General features: G+C 43.2%; 1 protein-coding gene across 2 annotated transcripts in view; it reads right to left on the bottom strand.

Moving 5' to 3' along the window:
• Positions 1–16,208: 16,208 nt before the first annotated feature.
• CENPN (centromere protein N) overlaps positions 16,209–27,854 on the bottom strand; it is a 35,335-nt gene continuing 23,689 nt past the window's right edge. For both annotated transcript variants that reach the window (XM_075838657.1, XM_075838656.1), the window contains exons 5-11: positions 26,994–27,070; positions 25,835–26,005; positions 24,354–24,455; positions 22,529–22,586; positions 19,665–19,777; positions 16,562–16,679; positions 16,209–16,477 (exon numbers count right to left, since the gene is read on the bottom strand). In XM_075838657.1, the coding sequence (XP_075694772.1) occupies positions 16,365–16,477; positions 16,562–16,679; positions 19,665–19,777; positions 22,529–22,586; positions 24,354–24,455; positions 25,835–26,005; positions 26,994–27,070 (752 nt within the window). In that variant the 3' untranslated portion in view covers positions 16,209–16,364. The remainder of the gene's footprint in view (positions 16,478–16,561; positions 16,680–19,664; positions 19,778–22,528; positions 22,587–24,353; positions 24,456–25,834; positions 26,006–26,993; positions 27,071–27,854) is intronic.

The following is a 27,854-nucleotide window of genomic DNA, read 5'->3' as shown; positions in this document are numbered from 1 at the left end:
AGTTCGGCCGAACCCGGTGAAGTTCGGTGTGCTCATCTCTAATTTGACACTCCGTTTGGATGTTTGTAAACAGAAAAGCACGTGGTGCTTTTCTGTTTACATTCATCCTTTTGACAGCTCTTGCGCGAATAACGCAGTTCGCACGGAAGTGCTTCCGTGCGGCATGCGTGGTTTTCACGCACCCATTGACTTCAATGGGTGCGTGATGCGCGAAAAACACACGATTATAGAACATGTCGTGAGTTTTACGCAACGCACTCGCGCTGCGCAAAATTCACGCATCGTCTGCACTGCCCCATAGAGTAATATAGGTGCGTACGACACGCGTGAAAAGCACGCGCGTATATTACGCTCGTGTAAATGAGGCCTTATATGTATCCGCTAAGTATAAGGGTATGTGCACACGACCTCTTTTCAGACGTAATGGAGGCGTTTTACGCCTCGAATTATGCCTGAAAAGACGGCTCCAATACGTCAGCAAACATCTGCCCATTGCTTGCAATGGGTCTTACGATGTTCTGTGCAGACGAGCTGTCATTTTACACGTCGTTGTCAAAATACAGAGCGTAAAATGACGGCTCGTCAAAAAAAGTGTATCTATGTGCATGTATGTATGTATGTATGTATGTTTGCATGTGTGTATGTATATATGTGTGTGTATGTATGTATGTACACTACCGTTCAAAAGTTTAGGGTCACTTAGAAATTTCCTTATTTTTGAAAGAAAAGCACAGTTTTTTTCAATGAAGATAACATTAAATTAATCAGAAATACACTCTATACATTGTTAATGTGCTAAATGACTATTCTAGCTGCAAACGTCTGTTTTTTAATGCAATATCTACATAGGTGTATAGAGGCCCATTTCCAGCAACCATCACTCCAGTGTTCTAATGGTACATTGTGTTTGATAACTGTGTTAGAAGGCTAATGGATGATTAGAAAACACTTGAAAACCCTTGTGCAATTATGTTAGCACTGCTGTAAACAGTTTTGCTGTTTAGAGGAGCTATAAAACTGACATTCCTTTGAGCTAGTTGAGAATCTGGAGCATTACATTTGTGGGTTCAATTAAACTCTCCAAATGGCTAGAAAAAGAGAGCTTTCATGTGAAACTCGACAGTCTATTCTTGTTCTGAGAAATGAAGGCTATTCCATGCGAGAAATTGCCAAGAAACTGAAGATTTCCTACAAGAGTGTGTACTACTCCCTTCAGAGGACAGCACAAACAGGCTCTAACCAGAGAAGTGGGAGGCCCCGCTGCACAACTGAGCAACAAGACAAGTACATTAGAGTCTCTAGTTTGAGAAATAGACGCCTCACAGGTCCTCAACTTGCAGCTTCATTAAATAGTACCCGCAAAACGCCATTGTCAATGTCTACAGTGAAGAGGCGACTCCGGGATGCTGGCCTTCAGGGCAGAGTGGCAAAGAAAAAGCCATATCTGAGACTGGCTAATAAAAGGAAAAGATGAATATGGGCAAAAGCACACAGACATTGGACAGAGGAAGATTGGAAAAAAGTGTTATGGACAGACGAATCGAAGTTTGAGGTGTTTGGATCACGCAGAAGAACATTTGTGAGACGCAGAACAACTGAAAAGATGCTGGAAGAGTGCCTGACGCCATCTGTCAAGCATGGTGGAGGTAATGTGATGGTCTGGGGTTGCTTTGGTGCTGGTAAAGTGGGAGATTTGTACAAGGTAAAAGGGATTTTGAATAAGGAAGGCTATCACTCCATTTTGCAACGCCATGCCATACCCTGTGGACAGCGCTTGATTGGAGCCAATTTCATCCTACAACAGGACAATGACCTAAAGCACACCTCCAAATTATGCAAGAACTATTTAGGGAAGAAGCAGGCAGCTGGTATTCTATCTGTAATGGAGTGGCCAGCGCAGTCACCAGATCTCAACCCCATAGAGCTGTTGTGGGAGCAGCTTGACCGAATGGTGGGCAAGAAGTGCCCATCAAGACAATCCAACTTGTGGGAGGGGCTTCTGGAAGCATGGGGTGAAATTTCTCCCGATTACCTCAGCAAATTAACAGCTAGAATGCCAAAGGTCTGCAATGCTGGAATTGCTGCAAATGGAGCATTCTTTGATGAAAGCAAAGTTTGAAGGAGAAAATTATTATTTCAAATAAAAATCATTATTTCTAACCTTGTCAATGTCTTGACTATATTTTCTAGTCATTTTGCAACTCATTTGATAAATATAAGTGTGAGTTTTCATGGAAAACACAAAATTGTCTGGGTGACCCCAAACTTTTGAACGGTAGTGTATGTTGTTCTGATTCTGAGTTACAGTCTGTATTATATTCCAGAGCCGCAGTCACAGTTTTGCAGACTGCCGTGTCTAGGGTCTGTTTAGTTGTGTGGTGACTCGTGATTACGGCTTTAGATATGCCATAGAGATTAATTATCCTGTGTATAAACATTGGTAGTCACTAATATCCCTAATTGTGTCCACCTAATTAGTGTAAATGTATCAAATTATTATCAGGAGTATCGACAGTAAATACTTTTGTTTATGTAATGGGTGACCTTCAGAGAGGGTTGTTTTTATACAGACTATTGCCACTGTTCCATAAGAAAGCCAAAACTGACTACTTCAGAAAGTTTTATCAACTTTTCACAGTACATTCATCAGCTCTCCCATATACTTATATTACCCATATCCCTTCCATTACAAGTGGGAGCAATTGAAATAATAAGGGAGAGCTGGTGAGGGGATGTCTTTTCTGATGACATCATCAGAAGGCAGGCACCATCTATGTCCCTCTATCCAGGGGCTTGGCTATAGGGAGTGCAGAGGTAGCTGTCATACCCGGGCCTTGGTGCCTCAGAGGGCCCAAAGGCCCTTCTGCCACATAAGAAATCACCAGTATTATAAATAGCGCATGGTAGGTAGGGGCCCTGTTACGGTTTTTGCATTGGGATCCAAGAGCTTCAACTTACGCCTCTGCCTACATCCTATCAAAGGAGAGAATAGAGGGGTAGACTTAGGACACGATCACACGCACACACTTTTGATGCAGTTTTTGTCTCCGTTTTTTTTTTAGCCAAACTCAGAAGTAGACACAAAAGAGAAGCGATGGATCAGTCTTCTCTATATATCTTTCCTTCATATATATCCATTTCTGGCTTTCGCTAAAAAAAACTGAGCCAAAACTGCATCAAAACCACGTGTGTGATTCTGGTCTCAATGTGCTGATGGCGATACGGACAGCCTGGGTATTCTCCATTGATATATTACAGGCAAGGTAAACAGCTCATGAACAGATTCTGCTGATGTCATCAGAAGATATTATGGAATATTAATAATACAAATTAACTCCTTAAGGACACGGCCAATTTTGGCCTTGAGGACAGAACAATTTTTTTTAGATTTCCCTCTTTGCATCCCGACGCTCATTACTCTTTTATTTTTTGTACAACGTAGTTGTAGGAGACTTTGTTTTTTGTGGGACGAGTTGTACTTTATGTAGGTACCATTTTTTGGTACAAATACATTATCGCTTAATTTCTATAAATTTTTATTTTGGCGAAAATGCAGAAAAAAAGCAGTTCCGCTGCAGTTTTAATTTTTTTTTTTACACCATACACCGATCATCATAAATAATGTTATACATTTGTTGTTTAGGTTGTTACGGTCGGGACGATACCAAATATGTCTATATTATTTCATGTTTTGGGACTTATATTTAAAAAAGTTTATTTATTATAAAAAAAATGCGTGTTTCTGTGTATTTTTTTTACTTTTTATTTATTTATCATAAAAAAAATTACATTCATTTAAATTTTTTTTTTTAAATCCCATTAAGGGATTTATCAGTATGCCCTGGGCGGTCTGGCCATACGAGTTGTTGGCTTTGATAGCATCAAAGTTATCTTCTGTGACGCGATCAAAGTGCAGTCCCCTCTCCTTGAATGTCGCGATCAGCTTTCATTGCAGCACTCAAAGGGTTAACAGCGGAGAGAAGATGTTTCTCTCCTCTCCGCTGTCGGAGCGGGGCCGTGGCTGTGTATTACAGCCGTTGCCCCACTCTCGATCGCGCGCACAGACGGCTGTCCCACAGGACGAGAATGCTCGTCCTAATGCGCCAAGTACTCGCCGCTCAGGACGAGCATTCTCGTCCTGTGTCGGCAACCAGTTAAAAAAGCTTCCTTAATTTTGAGACATCAATATTACAGAGTATGTTGACCTTTACTGTTGTAATAGTTATCTTGTACTGATCCTGAGTTACAGCCTGTACTACAGCCCAGAGCTGCATTAAAAATTCTACTGGCTTCGGAGCATAAATCTCTCAATATTCCTTGCTGGTTCAGTGTCTGCACAAAGCTTGTTCTGGTGATTTGTATTCCGGGGAGTGTAGTCTTTATACAACACACTGTATAATAATCTGATGTAGGAAAAATTCAAATTAAAGAAATTTGTGAAACAAGTGAATAGGAGAAGAGCTGCAGTTCTGCCAAACGGCCGCTATGCAGAGGTCGGAGCCATCTGCTACCGGCTCCAACTACTGCATACCGTTCAAAACATCTAGTACCTGGAGGCAGCCGGAGTGGCGGATCAGTGTGGGGTCCGGGTGTCGGCCGCACACCGATCATATACTCCTAACCTATCCATATATTGATGACCTATCTCTACCTTTAAAAGGTAGAGATTCACTTTAAGGTCCCTGTTCACACCAAGCTTTTCTGCAGGCAGAAAAATCTGATTTTGACCTCCCTGCAAATTCTTGCCGCAATTTTCACAGTGTTTTTTGCCCGTGGCAATTGAGCGCCGCAGGCAAAAAACGCTTTCTCTGCTTCCCGTTGATTTCCATGGGAGGTCAGAGGCGGGACCGCAGCAGTAAAGAGCATGCAGGTTTTTCTGTTTTTTGTTTTTTTGTTTTTTTTTTACTGCGTGTGGCTTAAAATTGCCACGGAAAAAAAAAACACCTCCACCTCCTATTGATATTAACGGAAGCCAGTTTCTGATTTTTTTGCTGCTGATTCCGACACGGTTTTCGCGTAAAAAAACTCAGTGTGAACTGGGTCTAATGTTGGATTGGCATTGTGTTGACAGCATGGAAGGAAGGAAGCAGCTTGGCAGCTCTCACATCATGCTATGGTTTCAAGGGCTTATTCAGATGAACGTAAATATCGTCTATGGGACGGCCGTTGTTATAATGGCCGTCACACGACTGCATGTATTTTTATGGGGCTGTTCACACGGCCGTTGTTTTAATGCACCGTGTTAAGGGCCCGTAAAAAATTGGACGTATCCTATTTTTGTCTGTTTTCACAAATCCCTCAATAGACTCAAGTCTATGACGGATCCGTAAAAACTTGTCCCGCACTGGTGCGACTCGGACGTGCAAAACTCACATCTGAGTTTATACTCGTTCGTCCGAATAAAGCCTTATTCACACGGACGTGTGATACGTCCGTGTGACGGCTGTCACACGGACCTATGTAATTCAATGAGGCCGTTCACACGGCTATTGTTTCAACGGACCAAATAACGGCCAGAATCACCCCCCCCCCCTCCCCATTGATTTCAATGGGAGGCAGAGGTGTTTTTTTTTTCTGGGTGACTTTTGGCCACTCGAGGGGGGGAAAAAAGCGCCATGTCCTTGCTTGCCACGGTTTCCGCCTCTGACCTCCCACTGAAACGAATGGGAGGCAGAAAAAACCTTCGGCACTTGTTTCTGAGCATTTTTTCGATACGTTTCCTGCATTAGCTCCAAAGGCCACATTGCGAAATCCACTATGGAAAAAACGTGTGCAGGCAGATCAAAATCTGCCTTAAAAATCCTGAAGGAATTATGAGGCAGATTTTTTTCTGCCTGAATAAAACTGTGTGAACAGGGCCTAACAGTAGTTGATTTTTGTTGTACGGCTTATTTTAGGTTGTTTGAGTCCATATTCAAGGTAGACACGAGGGTCAACAGAACACTGGGCCAAAAACACAGCAAACCAGAGTTTTTGTTTTAATTATTGCAGCATGTGATGCTTCCACAATTCTTTTGTTAAAGACTTTTTGTGTATTTAAAGGCTATATGCGAATTTGCAACCAATGAATCTAAAATAAAAAAATTTAAGCAAACAGTTTTAATTACAAATATTTTTTTTTTGCGTGAACAAGACCTAAGTAGAGTTATGTCCATCAGGATCATACAAATATTACTGCATGGTTAAAAATTAAAAAAATTGTGTGTACTCCGATCCTGCAGTCATATACACCCCCTTGCTAATATCTCAGAGGTGACTTCTGAGGTGCATTTTCTTACAAAACCGACAACTTGCACAGCCATAAGTGTGTGAGAAGTCAGGTGCAGGAGAAACAGCCACACAGGATACAGCAGGGTGAGAAGGGGAGAGAACAAGCTTCACAGGGAACACCAAATGAGCACAGAACCTGCAGCATCACAAGGAGGCCTTTCAGCAAAGGCAGTTCTTAAAAATAATATATGTAAATCAGCCAAAAACGTTATAATATTAATGTATTAGGTAGGCTGTCCAGGATATTTTATTTTTAGCTAGCCCTCTTATTTAATGTTTATATGCAGCGGCGCTCAGGTCAGTACACGGGCCTCCCCTTCTATGTGCAATGTATGGGACACCTGTATATTGATTGTAGAGGATGTGTCCCTGCTACAGCCCCTATATAGACTTTTGATTTGTTTTACTAGCAATTGTGGTCCAGAGCCTTAGGCTGGGGGTTCCCAGAGGTCAGATATGCTGCGTAAAACTCACGCAGTGTGTCCGACCTGGAACCCGCAGTATATTCCGTCTGAAAAATCGCACCACAATGGGGTGCTTTTTTTCGGACAGATTTTCCGCTTATACCTAGGCCGTTGTTATGGGTCCGGCCTCCCTGGATGACGCTGCAACCCATGTGACCGCTGCAGCGGCGGTCACATGGTATGTACCGTCATCCCAGGAGGCCGGCCCTCTGACGTCACCTAGGCCGGCCTCCTGGGATTAAGTTTCATCCCACGTGACCACTGCTGCAGCCTGTGATTGGCTGCAGCGTTCACATTGAATGCGACATCATCCCATGGGGCCGGACTGGACAAATAAACACAGACTTCTGGGTAAGTATGTTTTTTTTTCATTTTTCCGTAGTTGCTATTTTTGCAGTGTAATCGCTACGAATACGCTGCAAAAGTCACGACACTTGGCTTTCTGTTGCGGGATTTGCATCCCCATTGAATTCAATGGGGGAAAACCTGCAACGGAAATTCATCTTAAATGCTGCGGATTTAAATTAACTTTTTTTTTCAGAATGGACATGAGATTTTCTAAATCTCATCCACTTTGCTGCTATTGTAAATGCTGCGGAATTCCCGCACAGAATTCCGTTGTGGAAACACCGCAGCGTTTACGCTATGTGGGTATCGGGCCTCGTGCACATGAATGTGTGGATGAATTCAGGACCCATTCATTTCTATGGGCCCATGCACACGACCGTGATTTTCAGGGTTCGTGTATTGGCCAGGAGCCCGGCCAATGATTTAAATCAATTCGTGCACGGTCCGTGAATTGCAGGCGGCCCACGGATGACACTCGGTGGCTGTCTGTGCCGTAATCATGTGTGCACGAGGCCTGTTTACTGCTATGCATAAAAAGTTTTTACTGTTTTGTAGCGTAACTTTATATTATTTGCCTTTTAGAAAACTTGTCAGCAGATAATATATTACATCTTGTTGGCTTTAAAATAAATAATACCAATTTAGCTGAGATTTGCCAGAACTAGCTCAAACAGGACCTGCTCACACATTATAGCAATGCATTATCTCCTCCTTGGCACCTATGTAGAGTGGAATAATTGGATATTGGTAGAGTGCGACATCTAGTGGTAGCTTTTAGGTAATTGCATCTGGCTTGACACTTCTGTGAACTCTATGGCTGGATTCACACATCACATATTTGTTGCAGATTTTAATGCAATTTTTTTTTTTTAACCAAAGCCAGAAGTGGATCCAGGAGGATAGTGAAGTTTAGGTTCTTCCTTTAGATTTCCCCATTGCTATTTAAACCACTTCTGGCTTTAGCTCAAAAATCTGCAACTAGTACGAAATGCATGAATCCAGCCTTAGGCTTCATTCAGACGAACGGGAATTACGAACGTGCAATGCGCGTGATTTTCACGCGCGTCGCACAGACCTATATTAGTCTATGGGGCCGTGCGGACATGTGCTTGATTTTTACCCAGCGTGAGTCCGCTGAAAAAAAGTCACGACATGTCCGTTCTTTCGGCGTTTTGCGCGAATCACGCACCCATTGAAGTCAATGGGTGCGTGAAAACCATGCATGCCGCACGGAAGCATCGCGCAACAGCTGTCAAAAGGATGAATGTAAACAGAAAAGCACCACGTGCTTTTCTGTTTACAAACATCCAAATGGAGTGTCATAATGATGGCGGCTGCGCGAAAAGCACGCAGCCGCGCATCATATGCTGCTGCCACACGGAGCTGTTAAGTGGTTTTTGCGCACGCAAAAACGCCACGCTCGTGTGAACCCAGCCTTAGGGTGAAATCAAACATGGCAGATATTTTGCAGAAAATTTCTGCAACTGAAAACCTGTTTTATACATCTGAATGGCGTTGTTTCTGCAGAGCAGATGCATGGATTTTTGCGAACCCTATTTAGACGTATGGAACGCCGCTTGTGAATCCAAACTAAGGCCGGGTTCTCACGTAGCGTAAACGTTGCAGAATTTCCGCAACCGAATACTGTGCGGAAATGCCGCAGCGTTTACAGTAGCAGCAAAGTGGATGAGATTTAGAAAACCTTATGCCCACGCTACAAAAAAAAAAAACCTGCAGCGTAAGGGTATGTTCACACGGCAACGCCAAATACGTCTGAAATTACGGAGCTGTTTTCAGGCGAAAACAGCTTCTGAATTTCAGACGTTTTGACAAGTGCACGCGTTTTTCGCGGTGTCCATCACGGACGTAATTGGAGCTGTTTTTCAATGGAGTCAATTATGTCCCAAGAAGTGACATGCACGTCTTTGAGGCGGGCGTCTTTTTATGTGCCATCTTTTGACGGCGGTGCGTAAAAATACACCTCGTCTGCACAGAACACCGTAAGACCCACTCAATTAAATGGGCAGATGTTTGCAGATGGTTTGGAGCTGTTTTTTCGGGCGTAATTCGAGGCGTAAAACGCCTGAATTACGTCCGTAAATAGGGCGTGTGAACATACCCTAAACGTTAACTTGATCTGCAGTGCAGAATTTAATTCCGCAGCATGTCAATTTATGTTGCGTTTTTGTTCATTTTTCGTTGCGGGATTTGCCCATTGAATTCAATGGAGATTGTAGCAGAATTACAGCGTTTACTCCACAAAAGACACAACGCCGGAAGCAAAAAATTAAAACATGCTTACCCAGCACGCCCTCCTTCTTCCTGCAGTACGGCCTCCTGGGATGACGTGGCATCCAATGTGACCGCTGCAGCCAATCACAGGCTGCAGCGTCACATGGCCTGAAAAGTAATCCAGAGAGGCCGGAGCAGACGTCAGAGGAGGGAGCGGGTAAGTATGAATGGCTTCCCTCCGCACCAGAATTTCCGTCCGAAAAATCGCACAATGTGGTGCGATTTTTCGTACAGAATATCATGCGGGTTCCCGGTCGGACACACTGCGTGATTTTTACATAGCCTAAGGCCGGATTCACACGAGCGTTGTGCATGTCGGGCGTGAAAAACTGCCATTTTTCACGTCCAAGGTGCATCCGTGCGCTGCGGGACGCGTTATTACGCATTCCCCATAGACTAGAGTCTATGGAGGGATGCGCTAAAAAAATAGGACATGTCCGGTTTTCTCACGGACCCTTCACACGGTTCGTTGAAACAAAGGCTGTGTGAATGGCCCCATTGAATTACATAGGTCCCGGTGCCAGTAATGGCCGTCACATGGACATATAATACGTGCGTGTGAATTAGGCCTTCGGCTGCGGAAAAGTCGTGCAGAAAGTGTTCTGTGGTGCGACTTTCAATCTCGCTGCATGTCAATTTATGCTGCGTATAGATGGCCCATAGATTTCAATGAGGAGCAGAAATTCTGCAACAGGTTTTAACAGCGTTTACGCTGGGGAAATGCAGTAAAAAGCGCAGGAAATCCGCAGGTGCACATATACTTTGCTATAATCAATATTTAAAACTAAAAAAGCAAAGCATTTCAGCAGCAATATGCTCAGCAAAAACACCCTGTTTGGTGCAGATTTACGTGACCGATTTACCAGCGGGTTTTTTTCCACTGCAGATTAGGTATGGGAACAGACCCTAAGGCCTCAGTGGAAAGATATCTAAATACTAAAAGTTTTTTGTTTTTTTACATTGAAGGGCAGAGGACATTTGTCCTTTTTCGCAAGAGTTTTGCAATTTCTATTATAGAGACATCAAAAATACTGCAGAATTCTGCAGACGCTGCACAATATTTTTACACTTTCCATCCAAATTTTTCCAAGAGGTGTCCTGGATGTCACTAATGCATCCCAAGAATCATTACAGTGCAGTATAAAGTGTTACCAACTCACGTGCGTCACGACTAAGGCCCCATGCACACGACCGTAAAAATTCTCCGTCATTGCGGACCGTAATACAGACAGGATGTGGAAGGGGCCTTAGTCTGTAATGGTAAATTACACCGGATACAAGGAACACATTACACAATCATCAGGTTGTGTTACAATTAATTTCCATGTAATGTAAGGAGCAATTTACATCCTCAAAAGTAATATCACATACGGGCGACTCTTCAGTAAATTCACCAACTACTTACAAGACTATCTCATAATAAATTTAACTTAAGGCCTGATTCACACGAACGTGTTAAACGTCCATGAGACGGCCGTTCAAACAGCGGCCGTCCCACGGACCTATGTAATTCAATGTGGCCGTTCACACAGCCATTGTTTCAACGGACCGTGCGAAAATAGGACATGTTCTATCTTTTCACGCATCACGCATCCCTCCATCGACTCTCAACTATGGTGGATGTGAGACATCACGTCCCGCAGCGCTGAGCCGGATGCACCTCGAGATGAGCAGCGCTCGTGTGAATCAGGCCTAACTTTAAGCTTCCAGGTTTTAGGTAACCATTACTGGAGAGGACCGAATCGTTTCAGGTTATTTGCCAATCCCGAAGATGGGAAAATGATTCGCGTATTCAGAATCAGGTGTGTCAGCAAAGTACATCGGTTGCGTCTGAAACCTGTGACCCCAGTAATGCTCCTAACAAAGGGGTCAACACTGCTCAATACATGACAGGACCCATTTGGTTCAGGTTATGAAAATCATTGGATTTCAAAAGGAGCGATGGCCAAACTTATTGACTAGAACCGAAGTGGTCCAGACACTTACCGAAGTAGTTCTGCCCTTATTGTAAGGGTATGTTCTAGATTTGTCACGATACCAGAATTTGAACTTCGATGCAGATACTTCGTGTAGTATTGCGATACTCTATACCAAAACGATAATTTTGCCAACAAGAATAAAAAAATAAAATAAAAAAAAAAGTTCTACCATTTTCTGATGTGAGGCACGTGGTATTAATAATTTTGAACCTCCGTGTGCCTCACATTTAACATTACTTTTTAGGTTTAAACTTTAATGTACGGGCATATATCCATATACTGATAGTACACAGGCAGTTATTAGGGCATACCTCGGTATGCCCCAACAACAGAAAATATGGTCAGACAGCACTGGGGTCCTTCAATGGACCCTGGACTGTCTGCCCATATATGGCCCTCGATCCATCAGAGGGATCCCCCTTCTCATTTACCCCTTGAATGCTGCGGTCAGCTTTGATCGCAGCATTCAAGGGAATAACGGCAGACGAGAGGTTTCTCTGATCTCCGCCGTTACAGCGGGACTGCGGCTGTGTAATACAGCCATTGCCCGGCTCCTGACAATAAGTGCACAGTCAGCATGAGGTGATGCGGCCGACGCTGCACTAATGAGCGGCGGCGCAGGCACTGAAGACAGAACATAGGGGTGTTTTGCGGTGCGCCCGCCATGTTCTGTCCTCAGTGCCGGGGCTCATTAGTGCAGCGCTGGTTGCATCACATCGTGCTGACCGCACGCGCACTTCTCAGGAGCGGGGCAATGGCTGTATCACACAACAGCCCCGCTCTAACAATATTCATGTGTTACTATACTAAGCTGTGCGGCCGCACAGCTTAGTATCATAATACATTAACGGTATCGAACCGTTTGAGGGTGCACGGTATCGAAACTGTATCGAAGTTTTGATGCATCGTGCATCCGTAGCATGTTCACATGTAGTGTAAACACTGCAGATTTTCCGCAACAGATTTAATTGCGGAAATTCAGCAGCGTATTACGGTAGCAGCAGAGTGGATGAGATTTGTACAAAGCTCATCCACACGTTGCATAAACACCCGCCGAACAAAACTTTCAAAAATTGACATGCGGTGCGTTTTTTTAAATTCACAGCATGTCAATTTATGCTTCGGAATGGCTGCTTTTATGTTGCGGGTTTTCTCAATTAAATTCAATGGGAGGTAAAACCTGCAAAAAACAGTAAATGTTGTGATTTTTGTGGAGGAAAAGCTGTGATTCCACTGCAAAAATCAAAACTTAAAAAAATTTATTTTTTATTTTTTTTAAGTTTGAAATGAATAAAAAGGCTATACTTACCCCCTGGCTTTGTCACAGTGTTGCGTTCTTCTGTTCTCCGTCCAGGCCGCCCTCCTTGGATGACGTTTCATCCATGTGACTGCTGCAGCCTATCACAGGCAGCAGCAGTCACATGGGCTGCACCGTCGTCCCAGGAGCCCGGATACATGGCCAACAGAGGGACACTTCGCCATGACAACGGGGTAAGTATAAACTTTTTTTTTCCCGACCACTATTTTCCGCAGTGGACATTCCGGCAAAAAAAACTGCACCACAATTTGGCCCGTTTTTTTTTGGCGGAATTCCTTGCAGGTTCCAGGACGGATACGCTGTGTACTTTTACGCTGTGTATCCACTGTGTGAACATGGCCTAACAGAAAACATATGTATTGGTAACTGGGTGTTATCCTTAACTTGACGGTGGATGAGCGGACACCAGATACACCCCATGGACAGAAGTGTCTGGAAAAAGTAGTAGATCCTTTTTTTTTTCTAATCCTGGAAAACCAATTTAACTACATTCATGCCAAAAGGTATGGCTATCGTCTAAAACAGGGGGTCTCAAACTCGGCCGGGTAAGTGGGCCGCATATAGAAAAAATGGGAAGTTGACGGGCAGCATTGCTTTCAAATTTGATACAATACAAAATTATTATTAATCAATTAGTTATTTGAACTACTATAACACTATATTACTAGAATAATACTACATTACTATAATACTACATTACTATAATACTACATTACTATAATACTACCGTTAGGTTTAAAAATTTGAGATATTTCTCCACGTGCTTATTTCAACAATCCAGCTTTCCAGTTTAAGTGTCGCTAAATGCAGTCCGGCGGCTCAGTTAGCAGCGTTTGGCAGACACCCGTCAAGATTGGGCAGCCCCTTTTTAGATAGTGCCGCAGTGCCCTCGGTGGATGCTGCCGCAGTAATGTCAGGGTCTTGCCCAGAGCTGGAGTCCCGGAGCAGAGCCGCTTCTAGCACTCGAACTACAGTAGATTTGTGACTGCAGCTCTGGATTTGTTTGGAGTATGGGACCTGATGTTACAGTACAGTTGTGACTGCAGCACTGGATGTGACTGGAGTATAGCACATTATATAATAGTAGAGTTGTGACTGGAGCTCTAGATTTATTTGGAGTATAAGACAAGATGTTTGCATCTGCATCTACTGATCTTGCAGTAGAGTTGTGAGTGTAGCTGTGGATGTCTCTGGAGTATAGTACATGATGTTACAGTAGAGTTGAGTGCAGCTCTGGATGTGACTGGAGTAAAGTACATGATATAATAGTAGAGTTGTGAGTGCAGCCTGGGATTTCAGCTCTGCTCCTGACATCACTGTCCATATATGAACAGAGATGTCAGGGGCAACCCCAGAGCTTGAGTCCCAGGCAGAACGCTAGTAGGCTCTTCCTGGGACTCCAGCTGTGCTCCTGACATCACTGGGACTCCTGCTCTGGGGAAGCCCCTGACATCATTGTCGATGTATGGACAGCAATGTCAGAGGCTGCCCCAGAGCAGAGCCTATACTAGCGCTCTGCCCGGGACTCCGCTCTGGGGAAGACCCTGACACAGTCCATATATGGACAGCGATGTCAGGGAATTCCACAGAGTCCCAGAGCAGAGCCTATACTAGCGCTCTGCCGGGACTCCGGCTCTGGGGAAGCCCCAGACATCGCTGTTCATATGTGGACAGCGATGTCAGGGAATTCCAGAGTCTCGGAGCAGAGCCGATACTAGCGGCTCTGTGACCCGCGGGCCGCAGATGACAGCCCCAGGGGCCGCATGCGGCCCGCGTGCTTGAGACCCCTGGTCTAAAAGAAGAAAGTGCCTAGTATGGAAAGGATATGGTCCCAGGCTTTATGGAAATGTCTAGTTCATAAATAAAATCTTTAATTAAAAGGTAATACCAAGTTAACAGGCAGAAATACATTAGGACAAGGCATGTTGTGGAAACAACGTATAAAATCGTACACGCACACTCATTTGGTACGATTCAGGGGTGTATTGTAAAGCGTTACATACAGCATAGTATCTCAAGGTTACAAACAGCAACACACGGAGGAAAGGCCATAAATTTTTACTGGCTGGAAAACTGCTTTAAATGCGGCAATCTGTCCTAGCGGCCGGCGAATCATAAATCAATTTGCAAACAGAACACATTCTTTTTTTCCTATAATACTGTATGGCAGCGGTCTCCAACCTGGTGCAAAACTAAACTCTGAGCATGACCTGACAACCTGGAGACCAGTGCTGTATGGTGTAAGGGCTTGTTCACACACACACAACGGAATTGTTGCCGAAAATTTCTGCAGCAATTCTGTTGAAAGTCGCAGACTTTCCGCTGCGGCATAAACGCGCCGTTTTTATGGCAGGAATGATGCGTATTTCGCAATGCTGGGAGATGGTGTCCTCTCCTGAAACCGCAGCAATTCAGCCCACTTCCCACAGCAGGAATCGACATGTTGCGGTCTGAAAAATACGCACCGCAGGTGAATTTCTGCTCTGAATTTTTACGCAGCGTGTGGATGAGATTTGTTAAAACAAACAAGTATGTGCACTATAAAAAGAAAAATAATAATAATAATTCTTGACCATCTGTAAACCTTAACAAGCCTTTAACTAAAAACACCCAATTGGTGTAGAAAACTAAAAAGCATAAAATGTCCTGGGTACTGCCATAAACGCTTACATTACAGGTCATTATAAAGTAAATGTGTAAAATACAATTGAAATATATTAAAAAAACAACTCAATGTGACACTGCTGCAGCTGCCATGGTAACTAGTTAAAGGGGCTCTCTACTATTGTGTCGTCTGGCCTCTCAGCACGTATCCACTGGAGGGTCAATGATTTCTTTTAACTATATCAGTACCTGCATAGGGAATGGAACAGCCCTCCAAAACTGCAATTTTATTTCCTATGAAGGTAGACAAACTTGTAAAGTGAAGCCAAAAGTGACAAAAGTTTAGAAGCCCTTTAAAAATATCATCCACTCCATCAGCTAATATTGGGCACTGCCTAATACGCAGCACGTCTCTACCAGCAGGTGATCATTTCTGGTGCATATGTAAGGCTCTGTTCACACTAGCGTTAGTGGGGTTTCACTCGCTTTTGATGGTAGTATGCAGTTCTATTCTTGCCGTCAAAAATACTGTAAAGTCAAAGGGGAGTCAAAGACTACATTATTAATCCTCCCAAATAAAATATTTCTACAAAAAGAATGCAAAGGGTCTCACAGAAAAATAATGATGATGTATCCACTGCAGGACCGGCTAGAAAAGATTTTCATTTAATGCCAAATATATACATTAAAACGGCAGTGAACAAAATTTGGAGGTGGTCAGCCGGAAAACGACAAATTGTTTTTTATATATACATAATTTCGTTTTCTAAGCTCTCTCCAATATATTCATGGCTACTATGCACGGACCCGTTAAGCACTTCTGGCTATCAGTTGCGCTACAGATCTCACAGGGGGATTTTCAACCTGTTGGAAAATCTCTCTGCGATTAGTCCATTTCCTCAAAGATAAGGGAGGAATCGGGGGGGGGGGGGGGGGGGGGGGGCCGGGTTGTGGGTCGGAGATCAGGAAAAGCCAATCACAAAATCCAAAAACACTTCCCTTAGAAAATGTCCAGTCTTTCTGGCTTCAGAGCTCGGTTATTATATAAGCATGAAGTCCACTATGGATATGTGGCGTTTTTCATAGTCTCTAGTTAATAGCTTGGCTGCTTGTTGATTGTTTCTTCTCCGAGACTTTAAAAACATTTCTGCCTCTATGGGGTATACAGGACAATAGGCTGGAGATGGGCGCTTCAGCTAAACCTGTGAAAAGAGACACAATGAATACAATACACAAATAATAATTCAGGCATACACAAAACAAACCGTCCATTTTATCCAGGTTACCTGATGGTGCGAGAGATCTGATGGATTCCAGAAGATGAGGACTGGAGAACTTGACAACACATCGAAAGGGTTCAATATTATTGGCAATACCAGTTTCCCCTTTAAATGAGCTTTCCAGCTGTATGGAAATAAACATGGTGCATATTAGGTTTATCGGATACAGTGATGATCGTGCTGGGGCAGTCAGATACGTATAAGATAACCAGTTTTAGTAGGAGGTTTTCTTGTAGCAACATCTCCGGTCAGTATTAGGGCATGCCCACACGTGGCGGATTTCCTCTTGAATTCCGCAGCGGACACTCCGCAGCGTTAATCCGCAGCGGAGCCGTTTCTCCATTGACTTCCACTTTTATTTAGCAGTGTTCGTTTAGACGATGCGTAAAATTCTGCTGCGGAGCATAGGCTACGGTGCGGAATTTGGTGTCCGCAGCATGCAATGGCTGTTGCGGAGTTGTGGCGGACTCACGGCGGAATTTCTCCATTGACTTCAATGGAGATTCTAAATTCCGCGATGAAGTCCGCAGCTGTCATGCACATGTTATGTGTGCTGCGGATGCATCTTGCTTTTTTGACATGACATTTCTTCATTCTGGCTGGAGCTATGTATTTCTAGGTCTACAGCCAGACTGAGGAAGTCAATGGGGCTCCCGGAATTACGGGAGCGTTGCTAGGAGACGTCAGTAAATAGTCACTGTCCAGGGTGCTGAAAGAGTTAAGCGATCGGCATTAACTGTTTCAGCACCCTGGACAGTGACTACCGATCCCAATATACAGCAACCTGTAAAAAAAATAGAAGTTCATACTTACCGAGAACTCCCTGCTTCTGTCTCCAGTCCGGCCTCCCAGGATGACGTTTCAGTCTAAGTGACGGCTGCAGCCAATCACAGGCTGCAGCGGTCACATGGACTGCCGCGTCATCCAGGGAGGTCGGGCTGGATGCCGAAAGAGGGACGCGTCACCAAGACAACGGCCGGTAAGTATGAAATTTGTTTACTTTCACTAGGGAAAGTGCTGTCCCTTCTCTCTATGCTGCACTGATAGAGAGAAGGGAAGCACTTTTACCGCAGTCCGCAGCAGCTAGTCCGCATCAATTTACTGCACATTTTGGGTAGATCTGCCGCAGAATCTGCAACGCAGAGTATGTGCGGCATTGATGCGGACAGTTGCAGAGGAAATCAGCCACGTGTGGGCATGCCCTTAGGGTATGTTCACACGCAAACTCAAAAACGTCTGAAAATACGGAGCAGTTTTCAGAGAAAACAGCCTCTGATTTTCAGGTGTTTTTGAAGCTGAAAATGAAGCTTCTTTTAATTTGGAGCTTCTTTTGAGGCGTTTTTCATAGTGTTCAATGGAAAATCAGCTAAAAAAAAAAACGCCTCAAGAAGTGACATGCTACTTCTTTTTAAGGAGCGTCTTTTTACGGTCCGTTTTTTTAAAACAGCGGCGTAGAAAGACGCCCCGTATGAACCAAATGCGGTTTTTCCCATTGATTTAAATGGGCAGATGATTGTAGGCGTTCAGCTTCCGTTTTTTTCAGGAATATTTCAAGGCGTAAACGCCCCGAAATACGCCTGAAAACACTGCATGTGAACATACCCGTAACCCGTTAGTGACCGGCCCATCGTGTTTTTACGTCGGTCACTAACGGGCCTTATTCCGATGTCATAGACTTTTTACGTCGCAGCATCGGAATAAGTTTACAGAGCAGGGAGCTGTCAAATCTCCCTGCTCTCAGCTGCCAGAGGTAGCGGAGGGCTGGGGGCGTCCCTGCACTGCCGTGTGAGATCGATATTAGTATCGCTCTCACCCGTTTAACCCCTCAGATACGGTGCACAATAGCGTGCACCGCATCTGGGGGTTTTGGAGAGAGGGAGGGAGCTCCCTCTCTCTCCCACCGACACCCGGCGATACGATCGCCGAGTGTCTGTGTCTCCAATGGCAGCCGGGGGTCTAATAAAGGCCCCCAGGTCTGCCTGGAGCGAATGCCTGCTAGATCATGCCGCAGTATTGCAGTGTATTATAAATGCGATCGCATATTATAGTCCCCTAGTGGGACTAGTAAAAAAGTGAAAAAAAAGTTTCATAAAAAAGTTAATTTAAAAAAAAAAGTGAAAATAAATGAAAAACCCAGCTTTTCCCCTTACAAAATGCTTTACTATTAAAAAAACAAAATGAAGTAAAAAAGTTACACATATTTGGTATCGCCGCGTCCGTAACGACCCCGACTATAAATCTATTACATTATTTAACCCGCACGGTGAACGCCGTAAAAAATGTAATAAAAAACTATGGAAAAATTGCTGTTTTCTGTGAATCCTGACTGAAAAAATGTCATAAAAAGTGATAAAAAAGTCGCATCTACTCCAAAATGGTACCAATAAAAACTACAAGTCTTCCTGCAAAAAAAAGCCCTCATACAACCGCATCGGCGAAAAAATAAAAACGTTACGGCTCTTCCAATATGGAGACACAAAAACAAATAATTTTGAAAAAAAAGCGTTTTTACGTGTAAAAGTAGTAAAACATACAAAAACTATATAAATTTGGTATCGTTACAATCGTAACAACCCGCTGAATAAAGTTATTGTGTTATTTATATCACACGGTAAACGGCGTAGATTTAAGAGTGGCGAAATTTCAGGTTTTTTTTCTATTTCTCCCCAAATAAAAGTTAATCAAATAAATAATATGTCCCCCAAAATGGTGCTATTAAAAAATACAACTTGTCCCGCAAAAAACAAGACCTTATACAGCTATGTCGACGCAAAAATAAAAAGGTTATAGCTCTTGGAATGCGACGATGGAAAAACGTAAAAAATGGCCTGGTCATTAAGGTTTAAAATAGGCTGGTCATTAAGGGGTTAATGTTGCAGGATGAATTACAATTTTGGCTATATTCAGCCACTAACTTTTAGGGTGAAGAACGGTCATTGAATAATAATAATTAAAAAAAACCCATGCAGGTAAAATGTGGTACTAGAAATACCCGCTCTATAGAAACAGTTAACCCCATAATGACAGAAAAACACGTTCGTTTTTGGAGGTTTGCGGTTTTCTTTATTCAGAGGTAACTCATATTTCAGACTCCATTGTTAATGCAAACCTTATATGATGCGTAATCCAGCTTCGGAAGAGGGCCGTCTCCAAATGTCTGAAGCATCGCATGATGTACCCGCTCCTTTTCCTTAATATTTTCATAAGTTATTTTTGGATGCACTGGTAAGAAAAAAAAAAAAGTACATTACAAAACACTCTTAATAATTTAGCTAAAAAAATAAAAAGCATCAAAGTTGTAAAGACAAAAGGTTAAAGGTCTTAACCCCTTAACGACGAGCGATGGATATATCGGTAACAAGCAGGTGCTAGTTCCTGCATAGCGAAGGATATATCAGTCGCTCTGATCGCGTGGGTACTGCCAGTGTACCCACGCGATCAGCAACAGGAGCACAGCTGTTATAAACAGCCTCCAATTCCAGCAGTTTATCCCATTAGATGCCACTGTCCATAGCGAGGCGCCGTTGGGTTTCCATGGCAGCCGGGGGCCTAAAAAAAAGGTCCCCAGGTCTGCCTTCAGCAACTGCCTATTAGGCCATGCCAGAGTCATGGCCTAATAGATTCTCTGTCAGTTTTAGGCCTCATTTACACGAGCGTGTGCGTTTTGCGTACGCAAAAGGCACTTGACAGCTCCGTGTGTCATCAGTGTATGATGCGCAGCTGCGTGATTTTCGCGCAGCCACCATCATAGAGATGAGGCTAGTCGACGTCAGTCACTGTCCAGGGTGCTGAAAGTGTTAAAGAGGCTCTGTCACCAGATTTTGCAGCCCCTATCTGCTATTGCAGCAGATCGGCGCTGCAATGTAGATTACAGTAACGTTTTTTGTTTTTTTAAACGAGCATTTTTGGCCAAGTTATGACCATTTTTGTATTTATGCAAATGAGGCTTGCAAAAGTCCAAGTGGGCGTGTTTAAAAGTAAAAGTACAACTGGGCGTGTATTATGTGCGTACATCGGGGCGTGTTTACTACTTTTACTAGCTGGGCGTTCTGATGAGAAGTATCATCCACTTCTCTTCAGAACGCCCAGCTTCTGGCAGTGCAGACACAGAGCGTGTTCTCGAGAGATCACGCTGTATCGTCACTCACAGGTCCTGCATCGTGTCGGACGAGCGAGGACACATCGGCACCAGAGGCTTCAGTTGATTCTGCAGCAGCATCGGCGTTTGCAGGCAAGTCCATGTAGCTACTTACCTGCAAACGCTGATGCTGCTGCAGAATCATCTGTAGCCTCTGGTGCCGATGTGTCCTCGCTCGTCTGACACGATGCAGGACCTGGGGCAGGAAGTGAGTGACGTCACAGCGTGATCTCTCGAGAACACGGCTGTGTCTGCACTGCCAGAAGCTGGGTGTTCTGAAGAGAAGTGGATGATACTTCTATACACAACGCCCAGCTAGTAAAAGTAGTAAACACGCCCCGATGTATGCACATAATACACGCCCACTTGGACTTTTACTTTAAACACGCCCAGTTGTACTTTTGCAAGCCTCATTTGCATAAATACAAAAATGGTCATAACTTGGCCAAAAATGCTTGTTTTTTTAAAAATAAAAACGTTACTGTAATCTACATTGCAGCGCCGATCTGCTGCAATAGCAGATAGGGGCTGCAAAATCTGGTGACAGAGCCTCTTTAATCAATAACTCCCATGTACCCTAAAATACTACCAATGAAAACTACACCTTGTCCCACAAAAAAACAAGCCCACATATGGCTACATCGACGGAAAAATAGTTATGGCTCTTGGAATGCGGCGATTCAAAAACAAGCAATTTATTAAATTTTTTTTAAAAAGTGTTTTTATTTTGCAAATATAGGAAAACATAAAGCCTTTACGTATTTGCTATCCCCATAATCGTGCCGACCGATAGAATAAAGGTAACATGTTATTTATGCCGCATAGCGAACGGCGTAAATTTAGAACGTAAAAAACAATGCTGGATTAGCAGTTTATTTTCAATGCTTTCCTAAAATAGTTAATAAAACGGTAATCAATATTATATGCACCCAAAAATGGTGCAATTAAAAAAATACAACTTGTCTAAAAAAAATAAAATGTGTAAAATGCAACAGTGAAAACACAAAAAATAATCTTTGGTCATTAAAGGGTAACTAAACATTTGACAAACTTCTGACATGTGACAGTGACATGTCAGAAGTTTTGATCGCTGGGGGTTTGAGCACTGAGACCCCCACCAATCGCTAAAACGAAGCGGCTTAAGCACTCGTGTGAGCACTCAGCCGCTTCGTTTCTGTTCGGCTTTTTCCACACAGGATAGAGCTGATATCGGACACAGGTGATTCAAAAAGGTGTACACAGCCTTTGGGCTGATTCAGACGAATGTGACGTTTTTGCGCACGCAAAAACAGCAGCGTTTTGCGTGCGCAAAAGGCACTTGACAGCTGCGTGTCATGTTCATATGGATGCGTGGAAGCGTGCTTTTCGCGCAGCCGCCATCTTTATGACGCTCCGTTTGGATGTTTGTAAACAGAAAAGCACGTGGTGCTTTTCTGTTTACATTCATTCTTTTACTGCGCGAATAACGCTTGTCCCACGGAAGTGCTTCCGTGGGGCATGCGTGATTTTCATGCACCCATTGACTTCAATGGGTGCGTGATGCGTGAAAAACGCCTAAATATAGAACATGTCGTGAGTTTTACGTAGCGGACTAACGCTGCGCAAAAAACACGGACTGTCTGCACTGCCCCATAGACTTGTATTGGTCCGCGCGAGCCGCGTGAAAACCACGCGGGCTGAACGGACGCAAATCGCGTTCGTCTGAATCCGGCCTTTAACTGTGAACGTGCACTTGGTCAGATGCAACAGTACCTACAGAGATATATATATATCTCAATCTCGGTTAAATAGATCAAAAAACCTAGAGCAGATTTAATTATTAGAGTTGATCTTACCACTTGTCGGAGTGTAGCTTTTTTCTGAAAGTGATCTCGACTGATAGGTTTGAAATGGCTGTATATAAAACAAAAAAAACAAAAACCGGGGAAAAAATGTAAGAGGATAATATATTTCATGAGAACTACTAGAAAGGCACCAGTCAACACGACAAATGGTGCAATTTGTATTACCTTAGGTCTCATCAGTAACAGATCTGAAGTCTGTAGCATCTTTAACTTCCTCATGCACCCACTCTTTTTACGGCGTTCTCTACTTTATAAGGACACTAAGTAGATCCAAATCACCACCCCCCATATCAAGGCTCCCATCTAGCTTGAATAATGGCCATAAATGTGTGGACATTTATGGGATTGGCGATTTGAATCCACTATATGCCCCTATGAGAACAACAAGAAGAAAGAAAGAACTGTCATGGGCCACCAGGGAAGAGATGCTGCAGACCTCATAATAATATCAGTAATTCATCCGCTAACGTGCAGGTCTGTGGGAAGAGATTCACTTTTATATACATTCAGAAGGGATGCTAAAGTTTTACAGTAGGTGGGAAAGAAATCCATATAGTGGTGTTTACCTTTTCAAACAGCTGTTCATGATACAGTGCTACAAGTTCAGGATTTCCTTAGGACTTTTCCCACCTGCTGAAGACTTTTAGAACCAGGCCTGAAAAAAGCAAACACCAAAACTGGTTTCAGAAACACATCTAATAATAGTGCAGGAGATATTACGCTAATGCCTAGCGGTTCTTTACAAGGGTCACACATTGATACGGGAGCGTACAGTCACGCGGCATGGAAATGCTAAGTGAATAGACCTCAATGTATGGAGTCCGGCTGTCTGGATGTGGGAGTGTAAACAGACACATCGTCGATATAACGGCGGTCCCTGGGATTTAGGCTGGGGGGGGGCGAATTTTAAACTGGTCCATGATGCAAAGAGTCTAAAACAGTGGAACCCGATTATCAGAATCTGCATCATTACTTTCATTGTCCCTGTGCATCACACCAATCCTCAACGTGTTTCATCACCAAGTCTGCTAAAAGAGCAGATAATGTAGTTTTAGTGGCTAACTATAAACCCTTCAAGTAGCCACTTTAAGGGTTATAATAGTTATAATAGGGAATTGCATTATCAGCAGTTTCCAAATACATTATTATAGGAACGGATCCCTTTACAGGTGTTAAAGACTCCAATAATAAACCTTCATCCCAACAATGCTCTTTATGTGCAGTTTGTAGCGATCTGTACTCTGCAAATGGACCATCTGCAAAGTAATTTCCCTGCAGGTTTATTATTAGAATCTTTCTTGCTCGTAAATAGAAGCAATTCTGATAACAAAATTAGTTCAGGAAATTGCTCACAATGTAGTTCCAAAATATGATATTTAAAAGAGGACCAGTCAGCTCTCCTCACATGTCGGATTTAATAAATACTTGTATTCCCAAAGTGTATCTTTTCTTAGAGCTCTGCGCTATCCTGTTCCTCTGTTATTCCCCCTGGGAATATGAAGAGATTGACAACTGGTTGATGGCACTTGCCTGGTCAATGGGGCATGTCTCCCTATACCCTGACCAATCAGTGCTGACAGTGCGAGACGGTGTAGGGACACATCCTATTCACAAGGAGAATGGTAACAGACAGTTGTCAATCTATTCATATATCTCGAAGAGTAATAAGAGATGAACGGCATCACGCAAAACTCTAAGAAAAAGATGCTTCAGCATTGTCATTTCATGGGTTATACAAGTGTATAGTGAAACAGACATGTCAGGAGAGCGGACAAGAGCTTCATATTTCTGCGTATAATGGCAGATTTCTGCTCACCTGATTAAATCGCTTGAATACAATGTCCTTCAGGGATTCCAAACACCGACTTTTCAGTTCCATCTCTTGGATCTGACTGTATCCTGAAGCCAATAAAAGGCCCTGTAACAACATTGTTTACAGCAAATATTAATATTATTCTGCTTTAAAATGCTCTGGCATATTACACACAATTTTAACATGGTCTTAAATGCTATGAACACCTTTGAGGGCATTTAAAAAAATAAATAAATAGATTAGTCAGTGTGTTTAGTGTAACTTTGTAATTAGTCTTTATTAAAAAAAAATCTTTTAATTTTGGAGATACAGCTGTTCTGTATTCTCTATACAAAGCAGCTGTATAGTTTGCTTTACACCGGCCAGTTCGCGGACCTGGCGGGTTCAGTGTCGGCGGGTCCTGCGTGTGTCTGACATGCAAGATTCACCAGTAATCGATCACATCTAAGTTATGAACAGCTGTATCTCCAAAAGTAAAACAATTTTTTTTTTTTTATAAAAAAGACCTCAAAAGGTGTTCATAGCCTTTAAGGCCCTTCTACACAGGACAAGGAGCGGGCAAATGATTGTTCCTGATCACGGACTTGTGTAAACAGGGCAATGATCAGCCGATGAACCAGAGTGTGCTCATTCATAAGCTGAGCGGATCTCTTACGTGGCCAAAAAAATAGTTGCTAGTCGTCAGCACATCTCCGTGTAAACATGATGCGAATGAACAGAGCAATACGATTAACGATCGTTCGCCCACATACATTAATGATCGTTGCTCCTTGTGAATGGAGCGAACAAGCGCCGATCGACTTGCTGTGTTGTCAAGCGGCGCTTGTTTTACAGAACAGTATCGGTAAAGCACCTTTAGGCCGGGTTCACACAGCGTAAACGCTGCGGATTTTCCGCAATGTGTAAAATCTGCAGCGTATTACAGTAGAAGCTGCATAAAAAAAAAACCTCACTGAAAAAAACGTTCATAAATTGACCTGCGGTGCGTTTTTTTAATCTGCAGAATGTAAATTTTCTGTTGCGGGTTTTCCCCATTGAATTAAACGGGGAGGTGAATGTTGCGATTTTTGCGGTGGAAAAGCTGCGATTCCACCGCATAATCACAAATTCAGAATAAAAAAAAAAAATAGTGTATTTACTCAGATCTCCCTGACCTGCATCCAGCCCGGCCTCCAGGGATAGCGTTTTATCCCATGTGACTGTTGCAGCGGTCACATGGGATAAAACGTCATACCAGGATGTCGGGCTGCAGGACATCAGAGGGACGCGTTGCCATGGTTATGGCCGGGGTAAGTATGAACTGTTTGTTAGTATTTTTTCTAGCGCTGCTTTCCACAACGGAAATCTTACCCGAAAAACTGGTGTGGTTTGGACAGAATGTGCTGCGGGTTCTAGGTCGGATAAGCTACGTAGTTTTACACAGCATAAAGTGTGAACTCCGCGAAAGTGTTAGAAATTCTTCATGGCTGTATCCAAAAAATTACCTGACAAAGAACAGGCCGCTGGGATTTTATAAGGTTTGTGATAAAGGCATAAGGAGTCTGTGTATGGTACACAACAAAGGTAGGCTTGTACTGATTAGGAATCTGGTAATCCCGACCCCAAGCAATGCGGATCCACAAGGCATCTCCAAATTCTCTGAAGTGAATGTTTACCTGAAACCAAGAAGATTTCATTTTTAATTGAGAGTGGGGAACATATAGAACAGTCTTTGTGGTGGTCTGTTTAACTAAATAAACCAGTAAAAGGCAAATTACAGAAAAATTGGCAAAGTATGGTGTCCACGAGTCTATACAATAGAATTTTCTAAACTTTTGGGCATCTGGCTACAGAATATCCAGTACCGTAAACAGTTAAAAGGGGTTTGTCTTATTATATACATTGGTGGCCTATCACCAATGTCCGATTGCTAGAACAAAGTGCCAGCGGCACTAGGAAAGTGTCATGCCACTGTCTCTGGTGGTCTCGACTTGGCTTTTTCCAGTGACTATCTATGGACTACCTAGTTTGGTGATGGTTACAGTGGTCGGAGCCCCGCCGTTAAGCCGTTGGTGGCATAGGCTAGTGATATGCCAGCAATATATGATGATACAACCCTTTTAAACCTTTACAGTGGATCAGGTACTATCATGATGCAGCGATGATGCAGGCACAGAGGCGATGATTGCGATATAACGTGCGGGTAACGACAGTATACAGCCGATACCTTAATCTAACGGCCGAAAGAGAACACTGATCCCAACCGTTAAACACCTTAGATGACCCAATCAATAGCAACCGCGGCATTTATAGAGTTTGACGGAGGAGACGGTCTCCCTCTGTTAGCGCCTCGGCATCTCAGACGTGAACGGTGCCGACGGGTTACCACGTCAGTGGGGACCTCACAAACGCCCCCTCATCTGCCATAGGTATGACTATTAGGCCATACCAGAGGCAAAATAAATAATTTGTGTAATCTAAAAAAGGGGATTATTTAGTAAAAAATTTTTAGGCTACTGAAAAATGTGAGGGGGAAAAAAACCAAAGATGTGGGTTCCTCGTTCTCTGAAACAGTGAGGATTAACCGGGGTCGGATCCCCACCTGCCATTTTTTAATACAATTTACTGTAATGATCCTTTTTACACACAAAACTACATTCTTACATTTCGGAAAACTGAACGGATTGTCTTTTGGAAGCGCGCTTTGAATTTCGAGACATCGGCAAGATTGATCTCAGGATCTGCAAAGAGGAGAAATATTGTAAGAGAAAACTAATGAACTAAAGCGTTTCAATGTGACGGCGGTGGATAGGTTCAGGCATCAGGGAATATTAACTGTACATGGTCATATTTCCAGCTGTGTTTCTTTATTTATCCAGCTGTTTTGTATTTCACCAGAAGTCATGGCTCCACTTTTGGGTATATATATATATATATATATATCTGGCACAAAAAAATTGGAGTAATTACCCACAGCAAGAAATTGGATTGGACTTGTGTGTGCTGAAAACTATCGGGCAAACACTGATTACAATCTAAAACGGCAGTGCCTACTATACTTTAATATGTTCCTTCTCTATGACGTACAACTCATAGACAGGGCAGCTTGGTCCACTCGGCAGGTCCGCTATTGCCGGTTGTAACCTGGTTTTCCAAAGTTATTCCGGAGGTGATCAAGGCTTTGATGCCAGAACGGATGTCAAGGTCTCCTAAGCGGGTTGTCTCACTAAGACAACCCCTGTCCATATACCCTATGAGAACATCATAGAGGGGACGTCTATAAGACAGAATGTAGTGTAATCCTATATTTAATGTACTATAAAAAGTGTGGCTGCAATTTAAAGGGTGTTGTCTCGCGAAAGATAAAAGGATTTTATTTGTGTATGTAGGATAAACATGGTCATTCTTAAGGTATTTAGGTCAGTCAGTAGTTTGTAGGGAGTTTCCTTTAATCTGTATTGGAGTAGAAGCGCTTGTGGTTTGTCCTCTTTGCTCAGTCCTGACAATGAACGTATCATTATCTCT

This window comes from Rhinoderma darwinii, chromosome 9 (assembly GCF_050947455.1).
Source record: "Rhinoderma darwinii isolate aRhiDar2 chromosome 9, aRhiDar2.hap1, whole genome shotgun sequence".
Lineage (NCBI taxonomy): Eukaryota > Metazoa > Chordata > Amphibia > Anura > Rhinodermatidae > Rhinoderma > Rhinoderma darwinii.
Note: the sequence above shows the minus strand (reverse complement) of the source record. Positions and strands in the feature narration are given on the sequence as shown.